The sequence below is a fragment of the Tenrec ecaudatus genome, chromosome 18 (genome assembly GCF_050624435.1).
Source record: "Tenrec ecaudatus isolate mTenEca1 chromosome 18, mTenEca1.hap1, whole genome shotgun sequence".
Classification (NCBI taxonomy): domain Eukaryota; kingdom Metazoa; phylum Chordata; class Mammalia; order Afrosoricida; family Tenrecidae; genus Tenrec; species Tenrec ecaudatus.
In genome coordinates this window covers 16,625,953-16,651,224 of record NC_134547.1, presented here as the reverse complement: position 1 = coordinate 16,651,224, position 25,272 = coordinate 16,625,953, and the positions used below count along the sequence as shown (strand labels likewise).

At 59.6% G+C, this 25,272-nt stretch overlaps 2 protein-coding genes across 2 annotated transcripts in view; one reads left to right on the top strand and one right to left on the bottom strand.

Moving 5' to 3' along the window:
* Positions 1-14,838, top strand: part of MEGF8 (multiple EGF like domains 8) — a 43,897-nt gene extending 29,059 nt beyond the window's left edge. The window contains exons 30-41 of the mRNA XM_075537975.1: positions 420-564; positions 1,028-1,259; positions 2,328-2,451; positions 2,586-2,799; positions 2,960-3,174; positions 6,772-6,979; positions 7,146-7,305; positions 7,606-7,798; positions 8,296-8,466; positions 9,105-9,235; positions 9,869-10,001; positions 12,066-14,838. Of these exons, the coding sequence (XP_075394090.1) occupies positions 420-564; positions 1,028-1,259; positions 2,328-2,451; positions 2,586-2,799; positions 2,960-3,174; positions 6,772-6,979; positions 7,146-7,305; positions 7,606-7,798; positions 8,296-8,466; positions 9,105-9,235; positions 9,869-10,001; positions 12,066-13,334 (3,195 nt within the window). The 3' untranslated portion in view covers positions 13,335-14,838. The remainder of the gene's footprint in view (positions 1-419; positions 565-1,027; positions 1,260-2,327; positions 2,452-2,585; positions 2,800-2,959; positions 3,175-6,771; positions 6,980-7,145; positions 7,306-7,605; positions 7,799-8,295; positions 8,467-9,104; positions 9,236-9,868; positions 10,002-12,065) is intronic.
* A 6,592-nt stretch (positions 14,839-21,430) lies between these two features.
* Positions 21,431-23,022, bottom strand: CNFN (cornifelin). The gene is made up of 4 exons (XM_075537808.1): positions 22,986-23,022; positions 22,494-22,604; positions 21,646-21,782; positions 21,431-21,520 (listed from the first exon to the last, which is right to left on the bottom strand). Exons 1-4 carry the CDS (start codon positions 23,020-23,022, stop codon positions 21,431-21,433), a joined length of 375 nt encoding a protein of 124 aa, XP_075393923.1.
* Between the last annotated feature and the right edge of the window lie 2,250 nt (positions 23,023-25,272).

Here is a 25,272-nt window from a genome sequence, read left to right as displayed (position 1 = left end):
TCCGGGCCTCCCCAGCTCTAAAAGTGGTAGAGGCTGCTCATGCTGCTTCCCTAACAAGACCAAAGGTGGGGGGCCATGTGGGAGTTGTCAGGGCCCAATGTGTGTGGCCTGGAAACCACACGCTGTCACCCTCCATGTGCCGTTCCAAGCCTCTTGGCAGGAGGAGAGGGAAGTGGGAACAGGTCCCCTAGCCCTGCCACCAGGGCAACCCCAGGCTGGACAGTGGACTGAGCTCAAGGCAGGCGGGGAGCAGCTCGGGAAGGGAGGGCTGGGGGACACCCAGGAAGCGGCTTCCTGGAGGAGGTTTTATGAAGTTCTGTCTGGATGGACTGGTTGGTAGAGGGGGGCTGCGGGGAGCCAGGGGTGGCAGGTGACCTGTGGACTCTGACAGGCCTGCCCGGCGTGTGTCTCCCCAACAGCCTCGCCCCCGGCTTTTCCATGCCGCAGCCCTCCTAGGGGACACCATGGTGGTCCTGGGGGGGCGCTCGGACCCCGACGAGTTCAGCAGTGATGTTCTGCTCTACCAAGTCAACTGCAATGCCTGGCTCCTGCCCGAGCTCACCCGTGAGTCCTCCTCATGGTCCCCACCCCACCAGCCCCCCAAGCCGTTCTCTGCCATGGGGCTCCTAGAGACGTGCTCCTGCCGCCGCCCTGATTTTGGTGGTGTTTGTTATTTTCGTCAACAAGTGCCTCTTTGAGAACTCTGGTTTATGAAGGGAGCAATACGGATCCCATTCCCTGGTTACCTGTCGGGTGAGCTGTCCCCGCCATCCTGTCCCTCGGGTAGAGGCAGGTTTGCCAGTCTTCCAACTGTGGGGCCGCTCTCCCTTGGCCCTTCTCTCTGCGACCATTCCATCACCAGCCTCTCTTTGTGGGTGACGCTCTTCTTCCTGGCCCTTTGTTGGCACCCCTCGTTTTTTCTTGGAGGACGTGTCTGCGTCTCTTGCCCCTCTGTCTGGTCAGCCCCGAGGGTGTCCATGTGTCTCCTGCTCTCTATATCTCTGAATACCCCTTCCTCCTCCCCCAGGCCCAGCCTCTGTGGGACCCCCGATGGAGGAATCTGTGGCCCACGCCGTGGCGGCAGTGGGCAGCCGCCTTTATATCTCTGGGGGCTTTGGGGGCGTGGCCCTGGGCCGCCTGCTGGCCCTGACCCTGCCCCCCGACCCCTGCCGCCTGCTGCCCTCTCCTGAAGCTTGTAACCAGTCTGGGGCCTGCACCTGGTGCCATGGGGCCTGCTTGTCTGGGGACCAGGCCCACAGGTAAGTGCAGCGACCAGCGGGCCCACCTGAGGCTGGCCTGAGTGTCCTCTGCGGGGGTCCTGGGCTGGGCCGAGATCGGGCAACAGATAGGGCCCCTCCCAGGATAACTGACCGGCTGGTGGGTCATCAAGGGCTATGGGGGCATTTAGGAGGGGCTCTGGGTGGGAGTGCTGCCTGGGGGCTCAGAGAGATGGTCATTCCTTTGGTCCAGCCTGGGGTTGCCCTGGTGGCTGGACTAGGGATGCCCCAAACTACAGCCTCGGGGAGCTGGGACTGGTCTGGGCCCCGGAGAACCCCCAGAGTTAGGCCAGCAGGTTTCGAAGTGTCTGAGAGATGCTGTGTGAGGGCAGAGACGAGGGGCTGAGGGGCTCAGAGAGACGGTTATTCCTTCGAGACTGTCTCGGGGCTCCGAGAATGTCACTCTGTATGGGAACAGACAGCCCCGTCAGTCCTTCTCCCTTGCAGTGGCTTTGAACCTCTGTCCTTGCAGTGTGCAGCCCCTTGCCTAAGCCCCAGCGCCACCAGGGCTGCTCATCCTGGGCTGAAGGGCTCCCTGCTTTCCGAGGGAGGGAGTGAGTGCATGCTGGGGAACTGCTCACAAAGAATGTGCATGAGTCTAAGATCAATACATTCTGATCTCTGTGCCCCTGGGGTCTGGGTCAAGGACGATGGGCCTAGCTGTGGACGGTGGGTGCACAGACAGCTCCAGTAGGGCTGAACCAGGGAGATTCGGCGTGTTGGGGGAGGCTGTAGGCACGGCTGGACTGGTCACAGGGCTGAATGGGTGGGGAGGGAGGAGGGCCAGGATCCAGGTAGCAGGAGCCCTTGATGGCTGGTGGGCAGGAGGAAGGCGGTGCTGTCCAGTGGCTCTGACCTGGGTGACAGGCGGACGTGGAACCATCACACGTTGGGGTGAGGGAAAGCAGATTGAGAGGCTGTGCTGTAGCTGCTTGGCCATGTGGGGGTGAGGGGGTGTCTTGGAGGCACCAGGAAGAGGTGAGGGTGGGAAGAGGAGGGGGCAGGGCTGACTGGGTGTGAGTGAGTGAGCCTGGGCCTCCTGCCCCCCAGGTTGGGCTGTGGGGACCCGCCTTGCTCCCCAATGCCTCGCTCTCCTGAGGAGTGCCGCCGGCTGCGGACGTGCAGCGAGTGCCTGGCCCGACACCCCCGGACGCTGCCGCCTGGAGAAGGAGAGGTGCAGGGCTGCCTCGGGCTGCGTGTGGGGGAGCAGGGGGCCCCAGGGTCTCCACGACCACGGAGCTCTTCAGCTGGGTCAGGAGGGGTGTCGGGAACCCCCGAGGGCCTCACAGAACCTGTTTTCCTTGCCAGGCACCTGCCCCCCGCTGCAAGTGGTGCACCAACTGCCCCGAGGGCGCCTGCATCGGGCGCAATGGCTCGTGCACCTCGGAGAACGACTGTCGTATCAACCAGCGCGAGGTCTTCTGGGCGGGGAACTGCTCGGAGGCTGCGTGTGGGGCTGCCGACTGTGAGCAGTGCACGCGGGAGGGCAAGTGCATGTGGACGCGCCAGTTCAAGAGGACAGGTGAGCACTGGCTGGGGCCCAGCAGGCCGGGGCCGGGAGGGGGGGGACCCTAGCTGCAGGGTTTAGGGAGGAGGGTGCTGAGGAGACCCGACCCCGTGGTCTGAGATGGGTGGGGTGGGAGGCCTGGACTGGGTACTAGTCCTCTGCCCACGCCCCTCAGGGGAGACCCGCCGCATCCTCTCAGTGCAGCCCACATACGACTGGACTTGCTTCAGCCACTCCCTGCTGAACGTGTCCCCCATGCCGGTGGAGTCATCGCCGCCGCTGCCCTGCCCCACCCCTTGTCACCTCCTGCCCAACTGTACATCCTGCCTGGACTCCAAGGGTGCAGACGGGGGCTGGCAGCACTGTGTGTGGAGCAGCAGCCTCCAGCAGGTACTGCTCTGGGAGAGGTTCCCGCTTGCTTGCTTCTTGGCCCTCAGCACTAACCTGCCTCCTGCTGTCCCTCCTTCCCTCCTCCTCCTCCTCCTCCTCCTCCTCCTCCTCCTCCTCCTCCCCTCCCCCACAGTGCTTTCTGCTTCCTCCCACCATCTCCTGTCCGTTTGTCTGCCCTCAGCCTGCGCCTCTCCCTCTGGTGCTCTGTGTCCCGCCCCAGGCTCCACAGCCCCAGCATCTCTCCATCCCAGTCCCTGACTTCCCACTGCCCCCTCCGCCCCTTCCTAAACCTCTCTGGTTTCCCTCCTCCCCCGTCAGTCTCTGCATTTGGAACCTCTGCGCTGTCAGAGTCAGAAGCTGGCTCAGGCTGCTTTCATTGTGAGGAATCGGGGCATTTGATGGGGTCCTGTAGCTCTGTCCCTCCGGGGGGCCATGTGGATGCCGGTCTCGGCCATTCCCCACGCATCTCCGTGGCCTCAGAGGGTCGCCCCCACCCTGACTCTACATGGTTTTCTAGTTCACCGCGTGGCCACATGCTCAAGGAAAGGCTCTCCTGCCGCTCGTGAAGTTCATGTGCCATCCTGGCTCGGCGAGATGTGGCCACAGGGTCACATGGCTCTGACAGGGGCCCATCCCTGCGCCTGTGACCAGGGTGGAGACATGACGATGAAGATGATCTGTTCTTTTGCTAAATCATGCTGTATTGTGTGTGCGGTGAAGGCCTCCCAACAGTGTAGGCTCCCAGCCAACAGTGCCTGGACATTGTTCCGCCCGTGACACTGGCTCCATTCTTCACAATGGACACCTTGTCACCCTCCGGTCTGGTTTGATGCTCGCTGGCCTAGTATGCTGGCCCCGTAACTTCTCGTCTCTTGATTTAGCAGTTATTTGCCCTTCGGCCTACTACAGATGATTCTTCATTTTTATTTTTTAAAGAGGAGAGATTGTCTGCCAGGCTGGGTTGGGGAAAATGCATGAGTGTTAAACCCACAAAGAAAATCTTTAGAAATGAGTAGCACAAATCGAGAAGTGGGTTGGGCTCAGTCCTTACCTGGCTCTATGTAAAAGGCACGTTCTGGGGCTTTCTACTCCCATGGAGTCACAGTCCTGGGGCCTCGTGGGAGTGGCTCTACCCTGTCCTGTCGATTTGGCATCAGCTCAATAGCAGTGAGTCTGGGTTTGTTTGTTTTTTTCCAAGCTACCCAGAAGGTGAGGGGTGAAAGGGAGTAAGGGAAAAAGAAATGAAGGAGGGAGTGAAGGCAGACAGGCAGGAGTGGAGAGGAGAGAGCAGGGAGAAGAGTTGAGATGGCTTAATAATTGTTTCTGCCCTGAAGAATAAAGCAGCCATCGTAAAGGAGCAGCAACAACTCCTACAGTGCACTGTCTGCTACGGTCCACCCCTTGACTGCCTAGTGCATCCCATAAAATCCATTCCAAAGGGGCCCCTCCCTGGAGTGATTTAGCTGTCCCCCCGCCCCTCCCGCAGCCATAAAGGCACTTGGCGCCCCCCTGGTGGGTAACAGGGCTGACGTCCCTCCTGCTGCGACTGGACCAGAGCCTGAGTGTCTGTTTCCTACTGTTGTCCAGACCCCAAACCAAACTGCTTCTGTTCCCAGCAACCCCACAGAGTAGCGTCACACTGCCTTGTGGGGTCTCCTGGACTAGGTCGTGGAAGCCGACTGCCACATCTTCATGCCCTTAACCCGCCGCATCATCAGGCCTCCCTCAATGATGTCCACTGCTCCTCTAATTACCCAAGACCCCGTCGACGTCCAACTGCATCTTACCTTCTCCCTTTCGACCAGGATGCAGCTATTGATTCCTTGGTCCAGACGTTCAGTAATAGTATTGGCTTGGGTTTTTGGAAGACATCACATTTCAGGCCCAACCTGGCGGGTGTGCAGGCCAGACTTGAGCCAGCCAGCCGGGGCTGGCCTTGTTTGACTGGTCTTAGAGCCAGAGGCTGGCAGCAGAGTGCCCCCACCCATGCTGTGTTTCTTTTCCTGACTCACCCACTTTCTAATTCCTTCCTGACCTCTCCCTCACTTCCTTTCCGCCTTCCCAATGTACTTCCTTCAGTAGACCCTTGATTAAGCACCTGCCTCACTTTAAGCCACTTGGCTGGGCTCTGGGTCCCGGGCAGCAGAGAAGCGAGGTCCTGCGCTCAGGACTTCCATTCAGACCTCTCTTCCAGACACACTGGAAGGAAATGCAAATCAGGCTGTGGAGTATTATCATGCACACCCACTAGGGATGGCCCAGCAGAAAGTGCCATCCGGGGCTGGGGCCTGGCCCCCACCTCCTCTTCCCACTCCCAGATCGCCCCACTGTCTGCCAGCCGGCGCACTAAATTTAGTTTGAGCAGCCCAGTCTGGCAGGGAACTCGCTTCTGACAGTCCAGCCAGTCTCGACTGCTGGCTGGCCCCAGCCCGACGGCCTTGGCGCTCCAGCCACTGCCAACAGGGTTTCTATTTCAGGAGCCCACGGTGCCCCTGCTTTGCTCTGAGGGCTCTCAGACAGACAGCCCAGACCAATCTCCTTCCTCTGAGGCTTTCACTTAAGACCCAAGCAGGAAATGAAATGTTCTTATCTGCCAGGCAAGGTCCCCCGTGTCTAGACCTCATTGTGTCTGTTGTCTGGGCCCCAGCACCAATAAGCTGTGACCCGGGTGTTGCTTCACGACCTTGAGCACAAGGTCTCTCCAACTCCCTGGGCTAGGGCCAGGGCACCTTGTTGCCCCCAACAACCAGGCCCACTTCTTTCTAAGTGGCTGTGGCTGGTGAACCCCCACTCCCGATCCTAGTCTGTGTCTCCCTCAGACGTTGCTGGTTGTAAGAGGCAGAAAGAAGTCTCCTTGGCTACTCAGGTGAAGGGCACTCACCCCACTAGTAGGGTGGCACCTCAGCCACCTCAGGGGACTGGTGATGGAGCCTGGATAGCTCTTCTCTCTCCGTCTGTCGGTCTGGTTCCCATCTCCTCCTTTCTCTGCTTGCTCTTGTACCGCACAAACTGTCATTCCCCACCGCCCCACTCTTCGTCTGCTGGCCATGTCCAGCATTCAGACAGCCCCAGGTCTGCCTGACCTTCTACTCTGTCTTTTTTTAATGATTTATTTTTGTGGCTGTGGAAAATATACCCCGCAAAACAAGCACCCATGCCACCGTTTCTGTGTGGACCGCTCAGTGACGCTGCGCTGTGCCACCTTTTTCTCCTTATCTGAGCTGTCCCCCCTCCCCCCGAGTCCCTCCCCTCCAGCCTTTCCAGCTGCCCTGGTCAGTTAGTACCCACACAGATCCGTCGGAACCGACCGCACCCTCCAGGCAGACATTTGCTCCTGGTGAGGCTGTGATCTGGCCACCTTAGCAGGGAGCCTCAAGCTTATTTTTTATAAACAACTTCTCTCCAGCTTTCCTGGCCCCAGCCCCAGTCTCCACCTCCAGTTACAGGTGTGGAGTGAGAGAAAGGTGCTTCAGCACGTGTCCTCCGCCCCCCACCGGGGTTCACTCTGCTTGGGGGGGTGGGCAGGGTCTCAGAGAAGAGGGCACAGGGCGGCTGTCTCACCCTCGTGCCCTGCCTCCTTCTCACCCCGCCTGGCAGTGTCTGAGCCCCTCCTACCTGCCCCTGCGATGTATGGCTGGAGGCTGCGGGAGGCTGTTGCGGGGTCCGGAGAGCTGCTCCCTGGGCTGTACCCAGGCCACACAGTGTGCCCTGTGCCTGCGGCGCCCCCACTGCGGCTGGTGTGCCTGGGGTGGTCAGGATGGTGGCGGCCGCTGCCTGGAGGGTGGGCTCAGCGGCCCCCGTGAAGGTGAGAGGGGCCCCGGGCTGTGGCTGGGGGTCTGCTGCGGAGCCGGGGAGATGAGGGGAGCTGGGGGGTTGTCTGCAAAGTGGACTCCGAAGACGTGGGAATGAAGACCCGAGTGGGGGGGTTCAGAGCCCCCCACCCCGGTGAAAGCTGGTATCCTGGGTGGCAGGGCTGACGTGTGGGCGCGCGGGGGCGTCCTGGGCCTTCCTGTCGTGCCCTCCCGAGGACGAGTGTGCCAACGGGCACCATGACTGCAACGAGACCCAGAACTGCCACGACCGGCCCCACGGCTACGAGTGCAGCTGCAAGACCGGCTACACCGTGGACAAGTGAGCGGCTGGGGCGGGCGGGGTCCCCGGGAGAGGCGCAGAGCTGGGGTGCAGAGGTGGGCTGGCTGGGCTGAGCTGGAGCCTTGGAGGGGTGCGGGATGGGGAGAGATGCGGGGGGCCGGGGAGGGGGCCGAGCTAGACTGAGAAATGCCTGTTCCAGGGGGGCCGGCCGCACAGGGCGATGGTGCCGAGAAGAGGGTGGGGGGACGGGAGGTGGACTAGGCCAGGGGGCCACCGTGGGGCCCCCAGGCGTAGGAGGGGCTTCTTGGCAGCCCGCCTTGACCCGCCCCCGCCCCACAGCGGGACGGGGCTCTGCCGCCCCGTGTGTGCCCAGGGCTGTGTGAACGGCTCCTGCGTGGAGCCCGACCACTGCCGCTGCCACTTCGGCTTCGTGGGCCGCAACTGCTCCACCGAGTGTCGCTGCAACCGCCACAGCGAGTGCGCCGGCGTCGGGGCGCGGGACCACTGCCTGCTCTGCCGCAACCACACCAAGGTGGGCCCCCCCCCCAGGGCCCTGGCCCCGCAGCCTAGACCCCCTGATTGCGTTTGGGGGCGCGGGACCACTGCCTGCTCTGCCGAAACCACACCAAGGTGCCCCCCCCCCAGGGCCCTGGTCCCTCAGCCTAGACCCCCTGATTGCATTCAGGCACCCGGAGCTCTGAAGGGCCAGGGATCGGGAGAGGGGGCAGAGCCCTGCCGGAGGGAGATGTGAGATGCCTTCAGGGTTGGCATCTTAGGGGGGCTATCTAAGAAGTGGGGCAGGGAGGGCAGTCACGGACCGGAGGGTTTGGCGTGGGTACTGCGCGACCTTGTGAGCTCAGGACTCGGGCTGGGGCAGTGGGCACCCTGTCCCTGAAAGGTCCAGGTGGGGGTTAGCACCAGGTCTGCTGGACTTCGGCAGCTCTGAGGTGCGCTCAGAAGTCCCTCCCCCCACGGTGCACCTTCCCGTGATTCTCTGACTTCTCTGACCTCCCCGTCCTGGGTCCCCAGGGCAGCCACTGTGAGCAGTGCCTCCCGCTGTTTGTGGGTTCAGCCGTGGGGGGCGGGACCTGCCGGCCCTGCCACGCCTTCTGCCGTGGCAATAGCCACGTCTGCGTGTCCAGGAAGGAGCTGGAGATGGCCCGGAGGGAGCCAGAGAAGTTCTCACTGGGTCCAGAGGAGGTAAGAAGACGTGGGGCTGAGGGAGGAGGAGCTAGGGGGGCCTGGACTCCTGGGTTTGAGGGCGGAGGGGCTGGACTCCTGGGTCTGAGGGAGGAGGGGGCTGGGAGGCTGGACTCCTGGGTCTGAGGGAGGAGGGGGCTGGGGGTCTGGACTCCTGGGTCTGAGGGAGGAGGGGGCTGGGGGTCTGGACTCCTGGGTCTGAGGGAGGAGAGGCTTGGGGGGCTGGACTGCTGGGTCTGAGGGAGGAGGGGATGAGGTCTGGACTCCTGGGTCTGAGGGAGGAGGGGGCTGGGGGCCTGGACTCCTGGGTCTGAGGGAGGAGGGGGCTGGGGGTCTGGACTCCTGGGTCTGAAGGAGGAGGGGCTGGGGGTCTGGACTCCTGGGTCTGAGGGAGGAGAGGCTGGACTCCTGGGTCTGAGGGTGGAGGGGGCAGGGGGGCTGGACTCCTGGGTCTGAGGGTGGAGGGGGCTGAACTCCTGGGTCTGAGGGTGGAGGGGGCTGGGGGCCTGGACTCCTGGGTCTGAGGGAGGAGGGGGCTGGGGGCCTGGACTCCTGGGTCTGAGGGAGGAGGGAGCTGGGGGCCTGGACTACCGAGGCTTGGTTCCTGCCTGTCTGATGACGCGGTGCTTCGTGGGCAGGTGGAAAACTGGGTGGCCGAGGGCCCCAGTGAGGACGAGGCCGTGTGCGTGAACTGCCAGAATAACAGCTACGGCGACAAATGCGAGAGCTGCCTCCACGGCTACTTCCTCCTGGACGGGAAGTGCACCAAGTGAGAGGGGGTACTAGGACCCTCGCCTTCCTGACTTCTGGAAACCAGCACCCCTCACCCCCAAGCTTCTGCTCTTAGACAGCAGAAGACCAACTCCCCAGGGAGCCCCCAGGCTAGGCAGCATCAGGGGAGTGGGGCCCAGATGGGAGACTGCCCCCCCCAGAGTTGTACCAGGCTATGGAGCACCCAGATGGAGGCAGGTGGGCAAGGCCAGAGGGGGGCTGCCCACCCCATTGACCATTCAGAAACTTCAGTCAGTCTACCCAGACTAAAGTCACTCCTCCGAGAGAGCCTGCAGGACAGAGTCACACTCCCCTGCAGTTTCCGAGACTGTAACTCTTTACTGGAGTAGAAAGCCTCGTCTTTCTTATGCAGAGGGACTGGTGGTTTCAAACTGCTGACCTTGTGGTTAGCAATCCACCTCATAACCACTATGCCACCAGCACTCCTTCTATACCAGGGCTAATCCAGGTCCGGATTCTGCCTCTGCTGTTTAATGGTTCCAGGGTCTCAGGCGAGCGAATTTGCCTCTGTGAGACTCGCTTTTCTCCCAGCTCACTTAGGCAGCATCAGCCTGTGCCCCTGGAGGTCGTGGGGGCTGTTGTCACCACCGTACAATCCCCCCTCTTCCAGGTGCCAGTGTAACGGCCACGCAGACACGTGCAATGAGCAGGACGGGACAGGCTGCCCGTGCCAGAACAACACGGAGACAGGCACATGCCAGGGCAGCTCCCCCAGCGACCGCCGGGACTGCTACAAGTACCAGGTGCGGCTGGAGCAGGTCCTGGACCCCCAGAGGGCAGAGCTGGGAGGAGGGAGCGGGGCCTGGCAGACCGACAGCGCAGTTCCCATGCCCGTTTGATTGCCTGTTCCTGAGCCCCAGTGCATGTTAGGCCTTGGACAGAGGTGCTGGGGGACCCACATGAGCCTTCGCTCTCAGGGCCTCCCAGAGTAAGCTAGGGCGACCCCACCACCATCACCAACAGAAACAGTGTGAAGGCTGTAAGCAGCAGACTCGCAGCAGCATGAGAGCCACCTGCTGGCCTGCAGGTGGACTTGACATGTCGTGGCCCTAGCTAGGGCTCTAGAGACTGTGACCTTTAAGAGAGCAGATGGCCTCATCGTTCTCCTGGGGAGCAACTAGTGGGTGAGTGGCCACCCTTGTTAGCAGCTCAGTACTTAACGCACAGCGCCAGAGGACAAGGAGGCCCAGAGCTGGGCCGTGACCTGCCCCAGGTGAGGCTGCCTGGCAGATGGTATTGCCCTGGCAGAACCTTGGTCAGATCCCAGAGCCTGAGCTGTCTCCACTGGGCTCCTGCAGCCGTAACTGCTCACTGTTGGTCATTCATCCACCCCACTTACTGAGCCCCTCGTTTGTGTCAGCGGGGGCCCTGGTGGCTCTCTGGGTTAAGCATCGGGCTGCTAACCACATGATTGGCAGTTTGAACCCCTAAGCTGCTCTGCAGGAGACAGATGAGGCTTTCTTCTCCACGGCTGCGGTGATGGCAGTGGGCTTGTGTTAGAGTAACCAGCCTCTGACAATATCGGGGTGTCCGTAGGCACAATTGTACAGTGATAATATATAACAATTATAGTAAAGTCATAGAAGATCGGAGAGAAGATAAAATAAAGGAGTCTAACACATTGCATGGTAGCATGGTCACCTCCTAGACATCCGTGATTTCAGCAGTCAAGTTCAAAAAAGAGAGGAGAGGCATGGGGAGGAGCTTATTTCTAATCAAGGCTTATATGTACTATAGGGGCATGCACCCCCCCCTGATTACAGGTAACCACCTACATCACAGGAAGGGGTTGTACCATAGGCAATGCAGCAATGGGAGCGGACGGTCTAGGGGTGTACATGCAATCGGAAGAGGAGGGATTAGGGGTACACTTGTGACAAGGTAGGCAGATCCTAGATTCAAGATGGCAGCTTAATCTTAGGCATCTTTTGAGTGGGCTAGATTTATTCTGAGCTCTCCAGGGAAACAATCACTTTCCTTATCAGTAGGGTGTGAGCCCCACCTATGGTGGACCAGACAATAGTCGGATTGCTCTGGGTGGCTGATAACTTCAGGGAGAAAACTTCTAAGCTGCTGACTACACAATATGTTGGCAAGCAGGTGACCACCTAGGGAAAAATCTTTCTGTATCCCACATGGGGACTCCTGTTTGGGGGCTCTGTGCCAAGCACTGGGGACACAGCAGTAAACAAAACGGGAAAGCTCATGTGTCCCTTAGACCTTTCCTTCCCCCTGGAGCCTGGTGAGTTCAGGAGACAGTAGATGGTGAGGAATAAAGTGACATAGAAAGCGGGCCAGGAAGAGCTGGTTGGTGGGCGTGGTAGGTCTGCCGGCCCAGGAAGGCCTCACTGAGAAGGCATCACCCAAGTCATAAAGACTGAATGGGGGTGAGGGAGCACAGTGTGGGGAGACATGTGACGGAGCAGAGCACACCTGGGCAGAGGGGCCAGCTGCACAAAGGTCCTTGAGCCCGAACCCACCCACAGGGGGCGGGGTGAGCCTGGCCATGCCTGGGATGCCCCGAGTCCTGTGTGCCAGCCACGGGCACGGGAAGGATCTCAGCCTGGCGTCATTTGAGTGTTAAGACCAAGCCGGCCAGCTAGTGAGGGACTAGCCAGGACTCAGCGCCACCCACTTGGCCCAGGCCGAGGTGTCGGGTACTGGGTCACGGATGTAACCCCAGGGCAGCACTGCTGGGCTATAGTATCCTGGAGGTGGCAGGGAGCGCCACGGGGCTCACATGGCAGGGACTGGGACATGGACCCAGAAGGGCAGCGCTGATGGGACGGCCTTCCTTGCCCTCACAGTGCGCCAAGTGCCGCGAGTCCTTCCACGGGAGCCCCCTGGGCGGCCAGCAGTGCTACCGCCTCATCTCCGTGGAGCAAGAGTGCTGCTTGGACCCCACGTCCCAGACCAACTGCTTCCACGAACCCAAGCGACGCGCCCTGGGGCCCGGCCGCACGGTCCTCTTCGGCGTGCAGCCCAAGTTCACCAACGTGGACATCCGCCTAACGCTGGACGTGACCTTCGGGGCCGTGGACCTCTACGTCTCCACCTCCTACGACACTTTCGTGGTCCGCGTGGCCCCCGACACGGGCGTCCACTCCGTGCACATCCAGCCGCCGCCGCCTCCGCCCCCTCCGCCGCCCCCTGCTGATGGCGGACCCCGGGGGGCCGGGGACCCCGGAGGGCTGGGGGCTGGCGGTGGACCGGGCACCCTGGCGGAGCCGCGGGTTCGGGAGGTGTGGCCTCGCGGCCTCATCACCTACGTGACGGTGACGGAGCCCTCCGCGGTGCTGGTGGTTCGCAGCGTGCGGGACCGGCTGGTCATCACCTACCCGCACGAGCACCACGCGCTCAAGTCGAGCCGCTTCTACCTGCTCCTGCTGGGCGTGGGCGACCCCAGCGGGCCCGGCGCCAACGGCTCGGCCGACTCGCAGGGCCTGCTCTTCTTCCGGCAGGACCAGGCCCACATCGACCTGTTTGTCTTCTTCTCCGTCTTCTTCTCCTGCTTCTTCCTCTTCCTCTCGCTCTGCGTGCTCCTCTGGAAGGCTAAGCAGGCCCTGGACCAGCGGCAGGAGCAGCGCCGGCACCTGCAGGAGATGACCAAGATGGCCAGCCGCCCCTTCGCGAAGGTCACCGTCTGCTTCCCGCCGGACCCGGCCGCCTCGGCCCCGGTCTGGAAGCCAGCGGGACTGCCCCCGCCGGCCTTCCGCCGCTCCGAACCCTTCCTGCCGCCGCTGCTGCTGACGGGGGCCAGCGGGCCCTGGGGACCCGTGGGAGGGGGCTGCTGCCCGCCGGGCCTGCCCACCACGCCGGCTGGCCTGCGGGCCGGTCCCATTACCCTGGAGCCCACTGAGGATGGCATGGCGGGAGTGGCTACCCTGCTGCTCCAGCTGCCCGGTGGGCCCCACGCCCCCAACGGTGCCTGCCTGGGCTCCGCCCTTGTCACCCTGCGGCACCGGCTGCATGAATACTGTGGGGGCGGCGGGGGCGCCGGGGGCAGCGGACACGGGGCTGGCGCTGGCCGGAAGGGACTGTTGAGCCAGGACAACCTCACCAGCATGTCCCTCTGACCCACTGGGGGGTCTCGACCACAGCAGCCCAGCCCCCAGATGGGGCTGCCCTAGACTTGGGGCCTTTCCATCTGGGGACCCTGGACAGACAATCCCCAGAGACTTCTGGCCCCCCTCCCTCACCCTGGGGGATCCCAGACAGGGCCTCTGGTCATTCTGCATTCAACAATTATTTATTCCACGGAATTGAGTCTCGCCCAAGCCCTGGCTCTGCTGGACCTGCGCTCAGGTTCTGGCGAAGGGAGGCCATGGGCACCACAGAGCAGCGGAGCAGTGCCCGGAGCAGCCGCAGGTGGCAGTGAGGCCCAGGCTGAGGTGCCCTGGGTATTCATAGAAGTTAGACCTAAACCTGAGAAGGAGCCAGGCTTGGGCAGCAGGCTGTAGACGCCTGGCGCAGCTAGGGCAAAGGCCCCGAGGTGGGAACCAGTGTGCAAGGACAAGAAAGTGTACCAGGGTGTGAGCCCACAGTGTGAGCAGGAGGCGAGGCTGGTGACACGCAGGGCCCTCTCAGGGCCCCAGCACAGGTTGGGGCATTATTCTCAGGGCAATGGGAAGTCGTTGGACCAGATTATGAGCAGGAGTGACAGGATCTGATGTATCTATTGGATGTGAGAAGTGGATATGAGACGAAAGAGGCAGCAGTGGGGGACAAGTGAGGATGGACATGATGGGGGGTGGGGGTGGCCCGGATGGAGGAGTCGGGAATGGAGGCAGGGTGGACCCTGGTGCTACCACTGCAGTTCCTAAGGATGGCATCAATGTTGGAATGGGAGGCGGGAGGAATCCCAGATCAAACCCCACTGTGTGGCCCTAATGGTGGGATTTATTGAGATGGGGAACACTGGGACATTAGGAGAAGGTTCAGAGTCCAGTATTTAGACAGGAGATGTTCTGTAGACAGTTCCTTAGCCAGGTCCACCGGGGAAGAGCCCCTTGCAGTATTTAAACAGAAGGGATTGAGTGCAGGGCGTTGGTAGCACAGACGAGGGGAGGCATTGAAGAGAGCAGCAACAGAGAAGCCGCCCAGAGTGCGGTGGTGGCAGTGTTGCAGCCCAGGGGTCAGAGTCACCCAAGGAAGCTGGCACCAGAGCAAGAATTTTGACGGAGACAAAAGGGCACTGAGGGAGATGGCGCCCCAGGCCATGGTAGGAACCAAGAAGATTGGAGACAGAAATGCTGGCTTCGGCCACATCTTTTCTCAGACGCTGCTGCCTCCGAAGCATATGGCCTCTTCCCAGCCCCCCCACACCCCGCAAGACTGACTTCCTTGGAATGCTGACCTCCCCCTCCCCTGAGGACACGCAGAACACCACCAAAAACCTGGTCATCTTCTTGAACTCCCGACTCTTCTAAGACTCCCCTCCCCTGTAGCTGCTTTGGGGGAGCTGGGGTTCCCATCTCCCCTCAGCTGGGGGCCTCAGGCCCTGTCTGAGAGGTGCATGCGGGGGGGGGGGCGCTGGGTGGCCCAAAGAGGAGGGAAGTGTGGACCAGCAAATAAAGTGTGGGGGAGACCCTGGTGTCCAAGTGTGGATGTGGGAGAGGGAGGGGCGGACTTTCTGGCCTCTGAGCCAGCCCTGGCACCGGAGGACTGAGAGTCTGGGTCAATGTCCCTGATCTGGTGCCATCTCCTCCCGGCCCTGTGAGCACAGAGGAAGGGGTGGTGCCAACACTGATTGTTCCTGTTCCCCAGGAGGGAGGGCACAAGGGGAAGTGAGGCCTCTAGCCTTTTCTAGGGTCCCCGTGGCCCTTTCACAGATCTGTCCTGATCGTGGGACACAGACTGCCTTGGTCCGAGGCACGAGTTTCTGAGGATTAGCACTGGCATACATGACTTTGCTGCCTGCCCGCCCTCCAGGACGGGGTTCTGAGCCTCCATGTACCCAGTGCCATCAGCTTAGCACATGACAGCCATGGCTCTACCATTTCTGAAAAACGGGCATGTGTGGTGCGATCCTGTTTACAGACGAGAAGACGAAAAGGTTCATAGATCTTGTGGAGCTCTGGGGTGGGTCTGGACCCAGGCTGCTGGACTCCCCAAACCTATATGTGTCTAACCACCAGGCTCTTCCACCTCCCAGGGACGGGTGGGGAGGGGCGGTTGGTAACTGGCTCTAACTTGGAGTGCGCGCCCGCCAGGTGGGCCAGAGAACTGCGCCCCCTTTTGTAAAAACTACTTGACCGGAGGGTTGAGAGTGGGCACCACAGACCCTACCACCAGTCCAATAAGTTCATGGTCAGCCCGGGGCCGTAGATGAGTCTTCAAAGCACACAACCTTTCTCTTCCTCCTGAGATGCCAATTTGCCCCACCGCCACCCCTGGTGGGTGGTGGTGGTGGTGGTGGTGGCGGTAGTGGTGGTAGTGGGACCCATAGCCACCCCTGGTGGGTGGTGGTGAGTGGGTGGGACCCATAGTGACCGGTGCAAAACAGAACTAAACACTGTGTGGCCTTGCTCCTTCCTCAAAGTTGGTCCTATGCCCGAGCCGTGGGGTCAGCCCGTCTGGTGGAGGGCAGTCCTCTATTCTCCGACCCTCCACTTTACCTAACATCCTCCTCCAGTTCCGGTCCCTCCTGACAACATGGTCAAAGTATGGGAGACGACGCCTCGCCATCCTTGCCTCGAAGGAGCAAGACTTCTTCCGAGACTGCCCCTGTGGAGAGATCTTGGAAACGCCTGAAAGCCCAAGGAAGACGTTCTTGGCCAGTTAAGCCCCACTCTGGTTTAGAGAAGATTTCAGAAGATAATTTTCGACTTGAGGCTTAAAAGATCATTTCGGGGCAGTAGTTTCAGGGATTCATGCCCACTGCTCTGTCGCACCAGGAAGTCTGGATTCCATAAGAACTTGGGATCCCATTGTGTCATTTTGCCCCTAGACTGGGATGCCTCTGTGGTTCCCAGCCTTCCTCATGCCGTGACCCTTTCATACAGTTCCTCCTGTGGTGGTGATCGACCCCCAACCATAAATTTATTTTCGCTGCTACTTTGTAACTGCCATTTTGCTACGGTTATGAATCAGGTGACCCTTGTGAAAGGGTCATTCTGCCCCCAAAGGAGTCGCGACCCACAGGTTGAGTACCACTGCTCTACAGGCTCTGATTGGCAAAGTTCCGGAATGGTGACCGGGCACCGTCCGGTTCTGGTAACAGGTCAAAGCAGACAGTAGTTCCCTGGGGCGGTGAGCCGCCCTTTCCATCTCCTGCACTTCCTGACTCTCCGTCCTCTGCTGCTCCGGGCGAAGAGACCAACTGTGTCTTAAATGACCACGTACCTCCTTTGACAGGCCCTGGACACAATGCAAACAACTTGGAGGGGGATCAGGTGCGGTAAGCATGTTATTAAGATAATTACCTGGGTCGTCCCATGAAACAACCACCCTGAACCCTGAACCACCAATCCCAGAGCCCCAATCCCATGAGGTGTTTAGCTGGTCTTCAGCCGCCTTCTTTGTTGTCAGAAGTGATCACACGTCATTTGCCTATTAAGCTTTTTGCAGGCATACAACTTACTCGATAGGGTTTTCAATGGCTGATTGTTTACCCCTTCAAGATGTCAGATCTCTTACAGGCTCTGGGGGTGTACTCCAACCTCCAAAGTTGGAATTAGCAGCTGCGCACGGTCACCATTGACCACCCAGGAGTCCCCTTCCTAAGGAAGCAGCTCTAGTTAGGACCTGAGGTAGTTTATTGTGCCAACCTGGCCGATAAACACATGTGGGGTTAATTGAAGGGCAGAGGGATAAATGGCTCAGTGAGCCTCGCCTTTCTAGTTCTCAGGTCTCTTGCTTTGTGATGGTCGGACCAGGGTGCAGCTGCCTTAGCCAGTTCCCTGCTTCAGCTGGCAAGGCTCACTTCCTGCAAGACATCCCCAAGGAGAAGCCACATGGACCTACCCCGATGCAGCCCTGGGTACTGGAGCAGCCGTGTGGAGACCCCTGCCAGCGCTGAGATGCTTACACACTCACTGATTGGGCTTTCCTCCTGCAGCCGGCATCATAGTGTGTGTTTTGTGAGATAGAGGAGGACTTTGTGGATTGGTGTGGGACATATAGGCAACACTGGGTTGGGATGTTATCTTGATATGCACTTAACCTTTATATAAAAATCTCTCTTATACTTGAGTTTCTGTGGATTTGTTTCTGTAAAGTACCCAACGAACACAGGACCCAAACCCAAATAAATTGAACTGCCATCAAATCAGTACCGATTCACTGTGACCCTTTAGGACAGGGCAGAACTACCCCGTGGGTTTCTGAGAGTCTTAACTCTTCACGGAGTAGACAACCCCGACTCGCTCCCTCAGAGTGGCTGGTAGTTTTCAAGTGGCTGATTGCTGCCCCAGTCCAGGGGCAGGGTGTTTAAAACTGGTGGGCTTCTGCTTGGAGAAAAAGCAGGCTTACCAACAGAGGAGTGATGCCAACAGCCATGCGGGCACCCGAGGTCAGAGAGCCCATCCAGTGTGGTTAGAAGGGAGCTGTGTTGGTCTGGGAAAGAGAGGGAATCATTGAAAGAGAGGGAGACAGGGCGGAGGCAGTGCAGAGAGGGACCAGGGGGCCAGACCATGTAGGGCTTTGGACCAAGGCAAAGACACTAGCTTTTACTCGGGGGGGGGTCTGGGGGGGGACGGAGAGAACTCTGGGAGGGGTCTGAGCAGCGGTGGCCCATGATCTGACTGAGGTGTTCTCACAGCATCGCCCGTCTTCCCCCCCCGCCCCCTGCTGCTTTCCGGGGTAGAGAACTAGGTAGCTAGTGGCTGGGAGTTTGGTAAGGAAATGACTGCGTGATGTTCCTGCTGGAGAGGTGGGTGGCTAGACCAGGCAGAGCGGAAAGCGACATGGTGAGGTTTGGGAGCTCTTCTGCAGGTAGAACAAAGGTCATTTGCTAATTGCTTGACTGGGCATCGGCTTTGACCGTGGCAGCAGCCGGAAGGACTGTGGGGGCAGCAGGACTGAAGTGAGTCGGAGTTAGGCTTTGATGTGGTTGCAAGCTTGAGCTGCCTTGTGGACGTTCTTGGCGTCCCTGCGTGGTAAGGGGAGTCCTGGTGGTGTCGTGGTCACATGTTGGGCTGCTAACCGGAAAGTCGGTAGTTCGAAACCACCAGCCACTCCAAGGGAGAAAGATGAGGCTTTCGACTCCCATAAAGAGTTACCGTTTTGGAAACCCACAGGGGGCAATTCTACCCTGCTTTATAAGGTGGTGGCGTGTTGGCACTGACTTAAGAGCGGTGAGTTTGGTTTGGTTTTCTGAGTGGCAAAAATAAGTAATATGCCCAGCCACTAACCAGAAGGTTAGAGGTTCCAATCCACTACTCAAGCACCTGAGGAGGGAGGCCTGGCTCTTTCCTTGCCAACACCCCCCCTCCACCTCCACCACTGCCCCCAGCCACTGGAAACCCTATGGAGCACAGTTGTGCTGTGACTCGCTGGGGGCCGTCACATTGGCGTCAACTTGATGGCAGCTGGCAGTGGCATCAGCTCTTTCAGTGCGCAGTGTCACCCCTGCTGGGTGACAGAGAGGAACTGCAACAGCAGGTGATGCTGCTAACAATACTCACAAACATCGCATCCATTCCGACTCCTAGTGACCCTGTAGGACAGGGTAGAATGGCCCCCGTGGGTTTCCCAGGCTGTAATTCTTCGCGGGAGTAGAACACCTCTTCCACGGAGCAGCTGGTGGCTTCAAACTGCTCACCTTGTGCTTAGCAGCCCAATGCGTAAGCACGACGCAATCAGGGCTAGATATGTTGTTATACGGAATAGCAAGGGTAAGAATGGTTACTGAGGTCGCACTTTGACCTTTCCATCTGTCCCCTCTCTTGCCCTGGATGTGACCTGGGAGGGCTTGCTCGTCTCACAGAGGGAAATAGGTTCCCGAAGGCTTATCTAGCTGTCCCAAACCAGTTTGATTGGCCCATGATCCACAAATCATACAATTCAATAGTTCAGTCACATCAAGAGCTATGCCACCATCACCACACAATCGATTTTAGAACGTTGTCTTCTTTCTTGTACTCCTTGTTATTAGTTCTCCATATCTTAATCCAGTTACTGTCTCTATAGATGTATCTATCCTGGATTTCATACACATAAAACACACACAATCCACCCCCACCTAACAATAGTAACAAAGTCATACAGAGAAAGGCTTGATTCATTGTGCTAAGGCAGCTGGCAAGTAAATGACAAGAGACAGCACTGGACCTCAGAGCTGTCCAATTTTGAGACCTCAACACTTTCCCATTGAGCCCTCGTGGCGTAGTGATTATGAGTTTGGTTGCTTCCTGCAAGATCAGCAGTTCAAAGCCACCAGCAGCTCCTCCGATGAAAGACAGGGCTTTCTACCCCCACAAAGAGTGACAGTCTCAGAAACGTCCAGGGGCTGTTCTACCGTGTCCTGCAGGGTCACCGTGAGTTGGCATCAACTTGATGGCAGGGGCTTCGAGTTGCCTTGGCACTCAAGAGGATAGATTGAACGGCTTGCCCTACAGAGGCCGTTCTGCGCCAGAGAACTTTACACCTGGCGTTTGTCTGCTTTGGAGCGAAACCCCGCCACCCCCCCGAATCTGTTAGAACTCCACTGAAACCCAGAATTCACAGGGACTGAATGAGGCAGGAACCTCTAAACGTTTCCTTGGACTTCAGTTTCTGGGCTCTGCGGAGACTGTCCGTCAGGCTTGGGTGATCCCCGCCAGGGATTCTGACTGCAGCAGAACGTGAATGTCCCGGTGGCTGGTCACAGAGAGAGTGGAACACAGCCACTCCTGGAGATGGGGCGGTCTGCATTTGTAAAGATCCCCTCAGTTTCCCAAAGTGGGCGATACCGCCCTCTGGCGGTGCCGGGATGATCCATGGGGCCTGCAAAAGTAGATACTTAAGACTTGATCCCAGATGATGGGCTCTAGTCTAAAAGTGTTCAATTGCATTTTGGCAACATATGGACAGATGCCTGATACGATGGATATCTGGATTGTAATAAGAGTTGTAAGATCCCCCAATAAAATGATCTTGTAATTAAAAAAGAAAAAAAATCCATTTGACATAAAAACCAAAAAGTGTTCAGTTGCTAGGGGAGCGCTGAGTTAACTTTTTTTTTCTTCCTGTGAAGGGGGAGGTCGGTCAAATAAGTTTGGGAACCTATGAGGTACAGCCGTGGAGGCCCTAGGGGACAGCTCTACCTTGTCCTATCTGGTCACTATGGGTTGGAATGGGCTTCATGGTAACAGGTTTCCGTGGGAACACCTGGATTGAGAGAGGGCAGGGTCTAGCCCACAACCAAACCAGACCCAACCCACTCACATCCTGAGTCCTCCTCCCTCTCACTGCTGTGGCTCCCCTTCTGACTCATGGTCATCCTGTGGGTTTCCAAAGCTGCACGCTTTTTTTTTTTTGAGTGGTACATGTTATAATTTTAGAAAGCCTCAGATTTCTCCTGGAATGGCTGGTGGCTTGGATTTGAACTGCTGTCCAACTCGAAGCTAAGACCCCACCAACCAACCAATTCACTGCCATGGGTCCCTTCGAGCTCAGAGCAACCCTATCAGCTATGGCACTATGGGGTGGGGGGCTCTATGGGGGGGGGGGCGAAGCCCTCTCATTCCTCCCTCAGAGGGGCCTGTACTTCCCAGCTGCTGAGTCTGGGTTTAGTCGCCCACCTTGTCACCACTGCCCATCCAGGGCTCCTTATTCCGACTTACGCTGACCCTACAGAAGGCTTCCGAGGCTTTTAGAGTGCAGACAGCCTCATTTTATTCCTGCCCAACAGCGTGCTGGGTTCGAACCGTTGACCTTGTGGTTAGCCTCCCAATGGGCCACCAGAACTCCCCAGGACATAGCCAGCTAGTTGGATTCAAAAGTCCAGCCCCCAGCTCCTCCTCCTTCATCTTGGGACCTCTCCAGCGTCCCCACCTCCCTCACCAACCCTTCCTCTCTATCTGGATTCCTTTCCCCGACAGAAAGAGTGTAGGCGGAGTTGGTTTTCAGGTTTTTATTAAGGGTGTTTTCTTCTGGTTTCGGACCAGGGGTGGAGGGGGCAGGAGGCCCAGTGGGGCAGGTGGGCCTAGGTGGGGAGGGTGGACTTAGGCGGGGAGGGTGCACCACACTGTCACTGCCTGATCTTCAGTTCCCGCGCCATCTGGCAGAGGGAGCAGGGCAGACAGAAGGTGAGCGCCGCCCAGTCGTGCCCGACGGAGCCCTGGAGGGTGGAACAGAGAAGTCTTGAGAACTGGGATTCCGGTGCCCAGGTTCCCTCCTACGAGCTGCGCCCCACGGCTCCCAGCCCAGCACCCTGCGCCCGCGGGCCGGGGGTCGGGCGCGCACCTGGATGCGGTAACGTTCGCGCATCCCCGTGCGCAGCGAGTGCAGGCCGCCGGGCAGGTAGGGCGCGCAGCAGCACTCTCCGAAGTCGTCCGCGATGCGGCAGGCGAGGCACAGAGGCGCGAACGTGCCGCACAGACCTGCGGGGTGGGCGCGGGCGGTCAGGGGCGGGGCCCGCAGGGCGCGACCCCGCCCCCGACGTGGAGGAGCCCCAGGAGCCGCACCAGTCGGATTTCAGGGGGGAGTCGTGTTAAGAGAAGAGAATTAAGGTGGCCCCACGGGTTCTACGTGGTGCTGCCAACCTCAAGGTCAGCAGTTCAAAACCACCAGCTGCTTTTGGGGGAGTGGGGGCGACAGATGAGGTTTTTTTCTACTCCCGTCTCGGAAACCCACAGAGGGCAGCTCTGCCCAGTCCTCCAAACGCAAAACCAAACTCATTGCTGACTCATAGAGCCCCCTGTGGGTTTCCAAGACTGTCCTTGTTTGGAGGAGTCGATAGCCCAGCCTTTCTCGAGAGGAGCTGCTGGTGGTCTCGAACTGCCAACCGTGGGCGGCTCACAGCCCAACACAGAACCACTCCAGCGCCAGGGCGCCTGCTGCCCAGTCCTAGAGGGTCGCTATGAGTCGGATGGCGGTGAATTTTTTATTTTTCTTGAGGGGAATTAGAGGTCTGTGGAGACTGGGAACGAAGGGGAGGGGGGCCACAGGAGGAAAGCTGAGGGTGCGGGGTCGAGGAGGAGCGGCGTGTGGCTGGCAGGTGTGAGCGCTGAGGGTTCAGGACCAGGTGGAAGGGCTGGAGAGAGAAATCACAGAAGGGGGAGGGGGAAGGGGGCCAGGGAGGGAGCACTCACAGACGGGCATGTCGTTACAGCAGTCGGTGAGTCCTGTGTGCCAGTCGCTGAGCTGGGTCTGGTAGCAGCTGCTGGCGCACTGGGGCTGGCTGGTCACCGGGTAGGACATGGCTGCAGAGGCAGGGGGGTCAGGGTCAGCGGACAGCCTCGCACCCGGTGGTCCTCCCCTCCCTCTGTCCCCTCCCTCTGTCGGGCAGTCTGGGCGGGGCCTTCAGGCCGCCCACTTAGACCTCCCCTTCTGCCTCCTGCACGTCTGGGAGAACTGGGGTGAGGGGTGGGGGTGGGGGGCTCCTGCACTTCGGGGAAGTGGAGGGTCTGCGGGGAGCCGGGACGTGCTGCTGCCTCCACGTCTCGGCTGCTGCGTTCCCACATTTGGGGACCTGGAAGCAGATGCCGTGTGTCTTCCGCAGCGAGGGCGCCCAGGGGAGGGAGGCGGCTGGGCTCCGGGGACTGGGAGGGTGGCCGGTCCATCCCGCGATCGATCGACCCCACCTTTGCCTTTCACGTGGTCGTGCATCTCAAACTGCATCTTGTGGGCCCTGAGGTGGTGGCGCTGGGGACCGCTGAGGTGGCTGCGGCGACAGAGAGCTGAGGAGTCTGTTCAAGGGGCGCTGGAGACTGGGGTGGACGGGAGAGGGACTGGGGTGGGGGGACAGGGGGAGCTAGGTGCTGGGCTCTCAGGGGGAGGACAGCTGGGGAAATAGAGGCCAAGGGAACCTGCAGGCCCCAGAGATGTGGCATAGGGGTGGGGGGCGAGGACCTCGCCCACCTGTTTACAGCTGCCCGACAGACCCAGAGGCCCCTCCTCATGCCAGAGGCAGAGCTGGAGACAGAAACCCAGAGACCGGGACACAAGCAGAGTCTCCCTGGACCAGGAGACAGCCAGTGCAGAGGTAGAGCCAGGAACCAGAGACATGACTGAGCTGGCCCGTCCACTGCAGGCACAAAATCTAGTGCAAAGCTTATTTGGCACAAGGAACAAGGAGGCTCAGAGTTGCAAAGGGGGAAATGGCCCCAGACCCAGGGGATTCATAGATGGGTGCTGGGTCCCTGGGTTTCCAAACTCAACCGGGCACCCCTCACAGGGAGACATCCTTGGAGCCACAGCTGCCCAGAGAAGAGGGGGCCAGGCAGAGCCAGGCAGAGGGACAGAGAGAGGTGAGTGGGGTGGGATGGGGAGAGCACAGAGCAGAGGGGCCTGGACTCAGAGAAGAGAGCTCAGGGCAGCTGTTCCTACCTTCTGGGACGACGCTGGCGAGGATGTAGGTGGTGGTGACAGAGGTGTGGATGAGGAAGCACTGAGCTCTGTCTCCAGCCAGGAGCTGTTTATATCCAGGCACCACCTGGGCGGGGTTGTAGGAGATGCCCAGGGAGTCCAGCAGGGCTGAATGTCCCTCTTCCCCTCCTCCTCTTCCACCGCCCACCCCATCTTTTCCCCAATTCCCAACTTCCCCCTCCTTCTCAGGATGGAGGTGACCAGGGGTGAGGCATTGGGGGCGGGTGGAGAAGCAAGTGGTTTGGGCAGAAATGGAGATGGATGGGGCAGGAGAGGTGGTCACTGGGCAGCTGAGTTGGTCAAGGTGCAGAGACCTGCAAGAGAGGAGAAATGGGGAAGGATTGGGAGACTAAGGGGCAGGGGGGAGACAGAGGGATGGGGAGATGGGAGAGAGAAAGAAGAAGAAGGGGAGGTAACCCAGGAGGCATGGGGAGAGGTGGGAGAGAGAGGCTAAGAGACAGGCAGGCACAAAGCTCAGGAGAGAAATTACTACAAAGGGAGAAGCAGACCCAGAGCCTGGGAGACTAGGGGACACAGTAGAGTGAGAGGCTCAGAGGGAAGGGAAAGAGGTGCAGAGGGAGAGTGCAGGAGAGAAAGGGGGTGCGGGGAGAGTGCAGGTGTGGGCTGCCCCTTTGAGTCCCCCCAGCTAACTTAATGATGCCCCCCACCACCCTGGGAGAGGGGGGCATCTTCTCACTCATGGGTACATGGGGGGTAGTGTGTTTTGGGGGAGATGACTCACCCTGGAACCAAAGTAAATAAACATACTTCACTCCACCCCTACAAATTGGGAAGGTAGGTGGTGGCTGGGAACATGGAAAGGCTGTGGTTCTTGGTTCCTGAGGGAGGGCATGGCTGTAGGCTGGCATTCCAGGGGGTAATGGTCTTAGAACACAAGAGACAAGTGGGGGTCTGGGCTCCTGAGTCCTGGGGGTGACGGGCTAGGGGTGGACCCCTTCCTGGGTCTGATGGGGAGGGGCCTGGAGGCTGGGCTAGGCTGCTCCCTGCCTAGTGTGGGAGGGCCTGGACTCCATGTCACTGGAGGGTGACAGAGCTGGGGACCTGAGGACCTGAGTTGCCATATTCTCCCCCTAGACAGGCTTGTCCAGGTTGGAGGTGACTCAGTGAGGGAAGCCGCATTAGAGCCGGGTGGGGTTCTCTGCACGGGTGTCACCCCAAAAAATGTAGGAGGCACCAGGAAAGTGGGGTGTCACCTAGAGAACAGAGTGGTGTCATCATCTCACTGGGCATGGGATGGGGTGATGGCAGCCGGAGCAAGCTGCTGGCCTAGGATCTCAGCTTTCCCTGAGGTCCCCCCCCCCACAGCAAGACACAAGTCTTGGGCTCCCACCACAGGCCCCCCACCCTGTGCCCTTTGTCAAAGACCTGGGGGGGAGGGGTAGGCAGCAGTGCCAGAGCCTCTTGCCTGCTCATCTGAGGGGCAGCTTCCAATTTCTGTCTTTTTTCCCCCCTCTCCCCCCTGCAACTTCTCTTGGTGTCTCC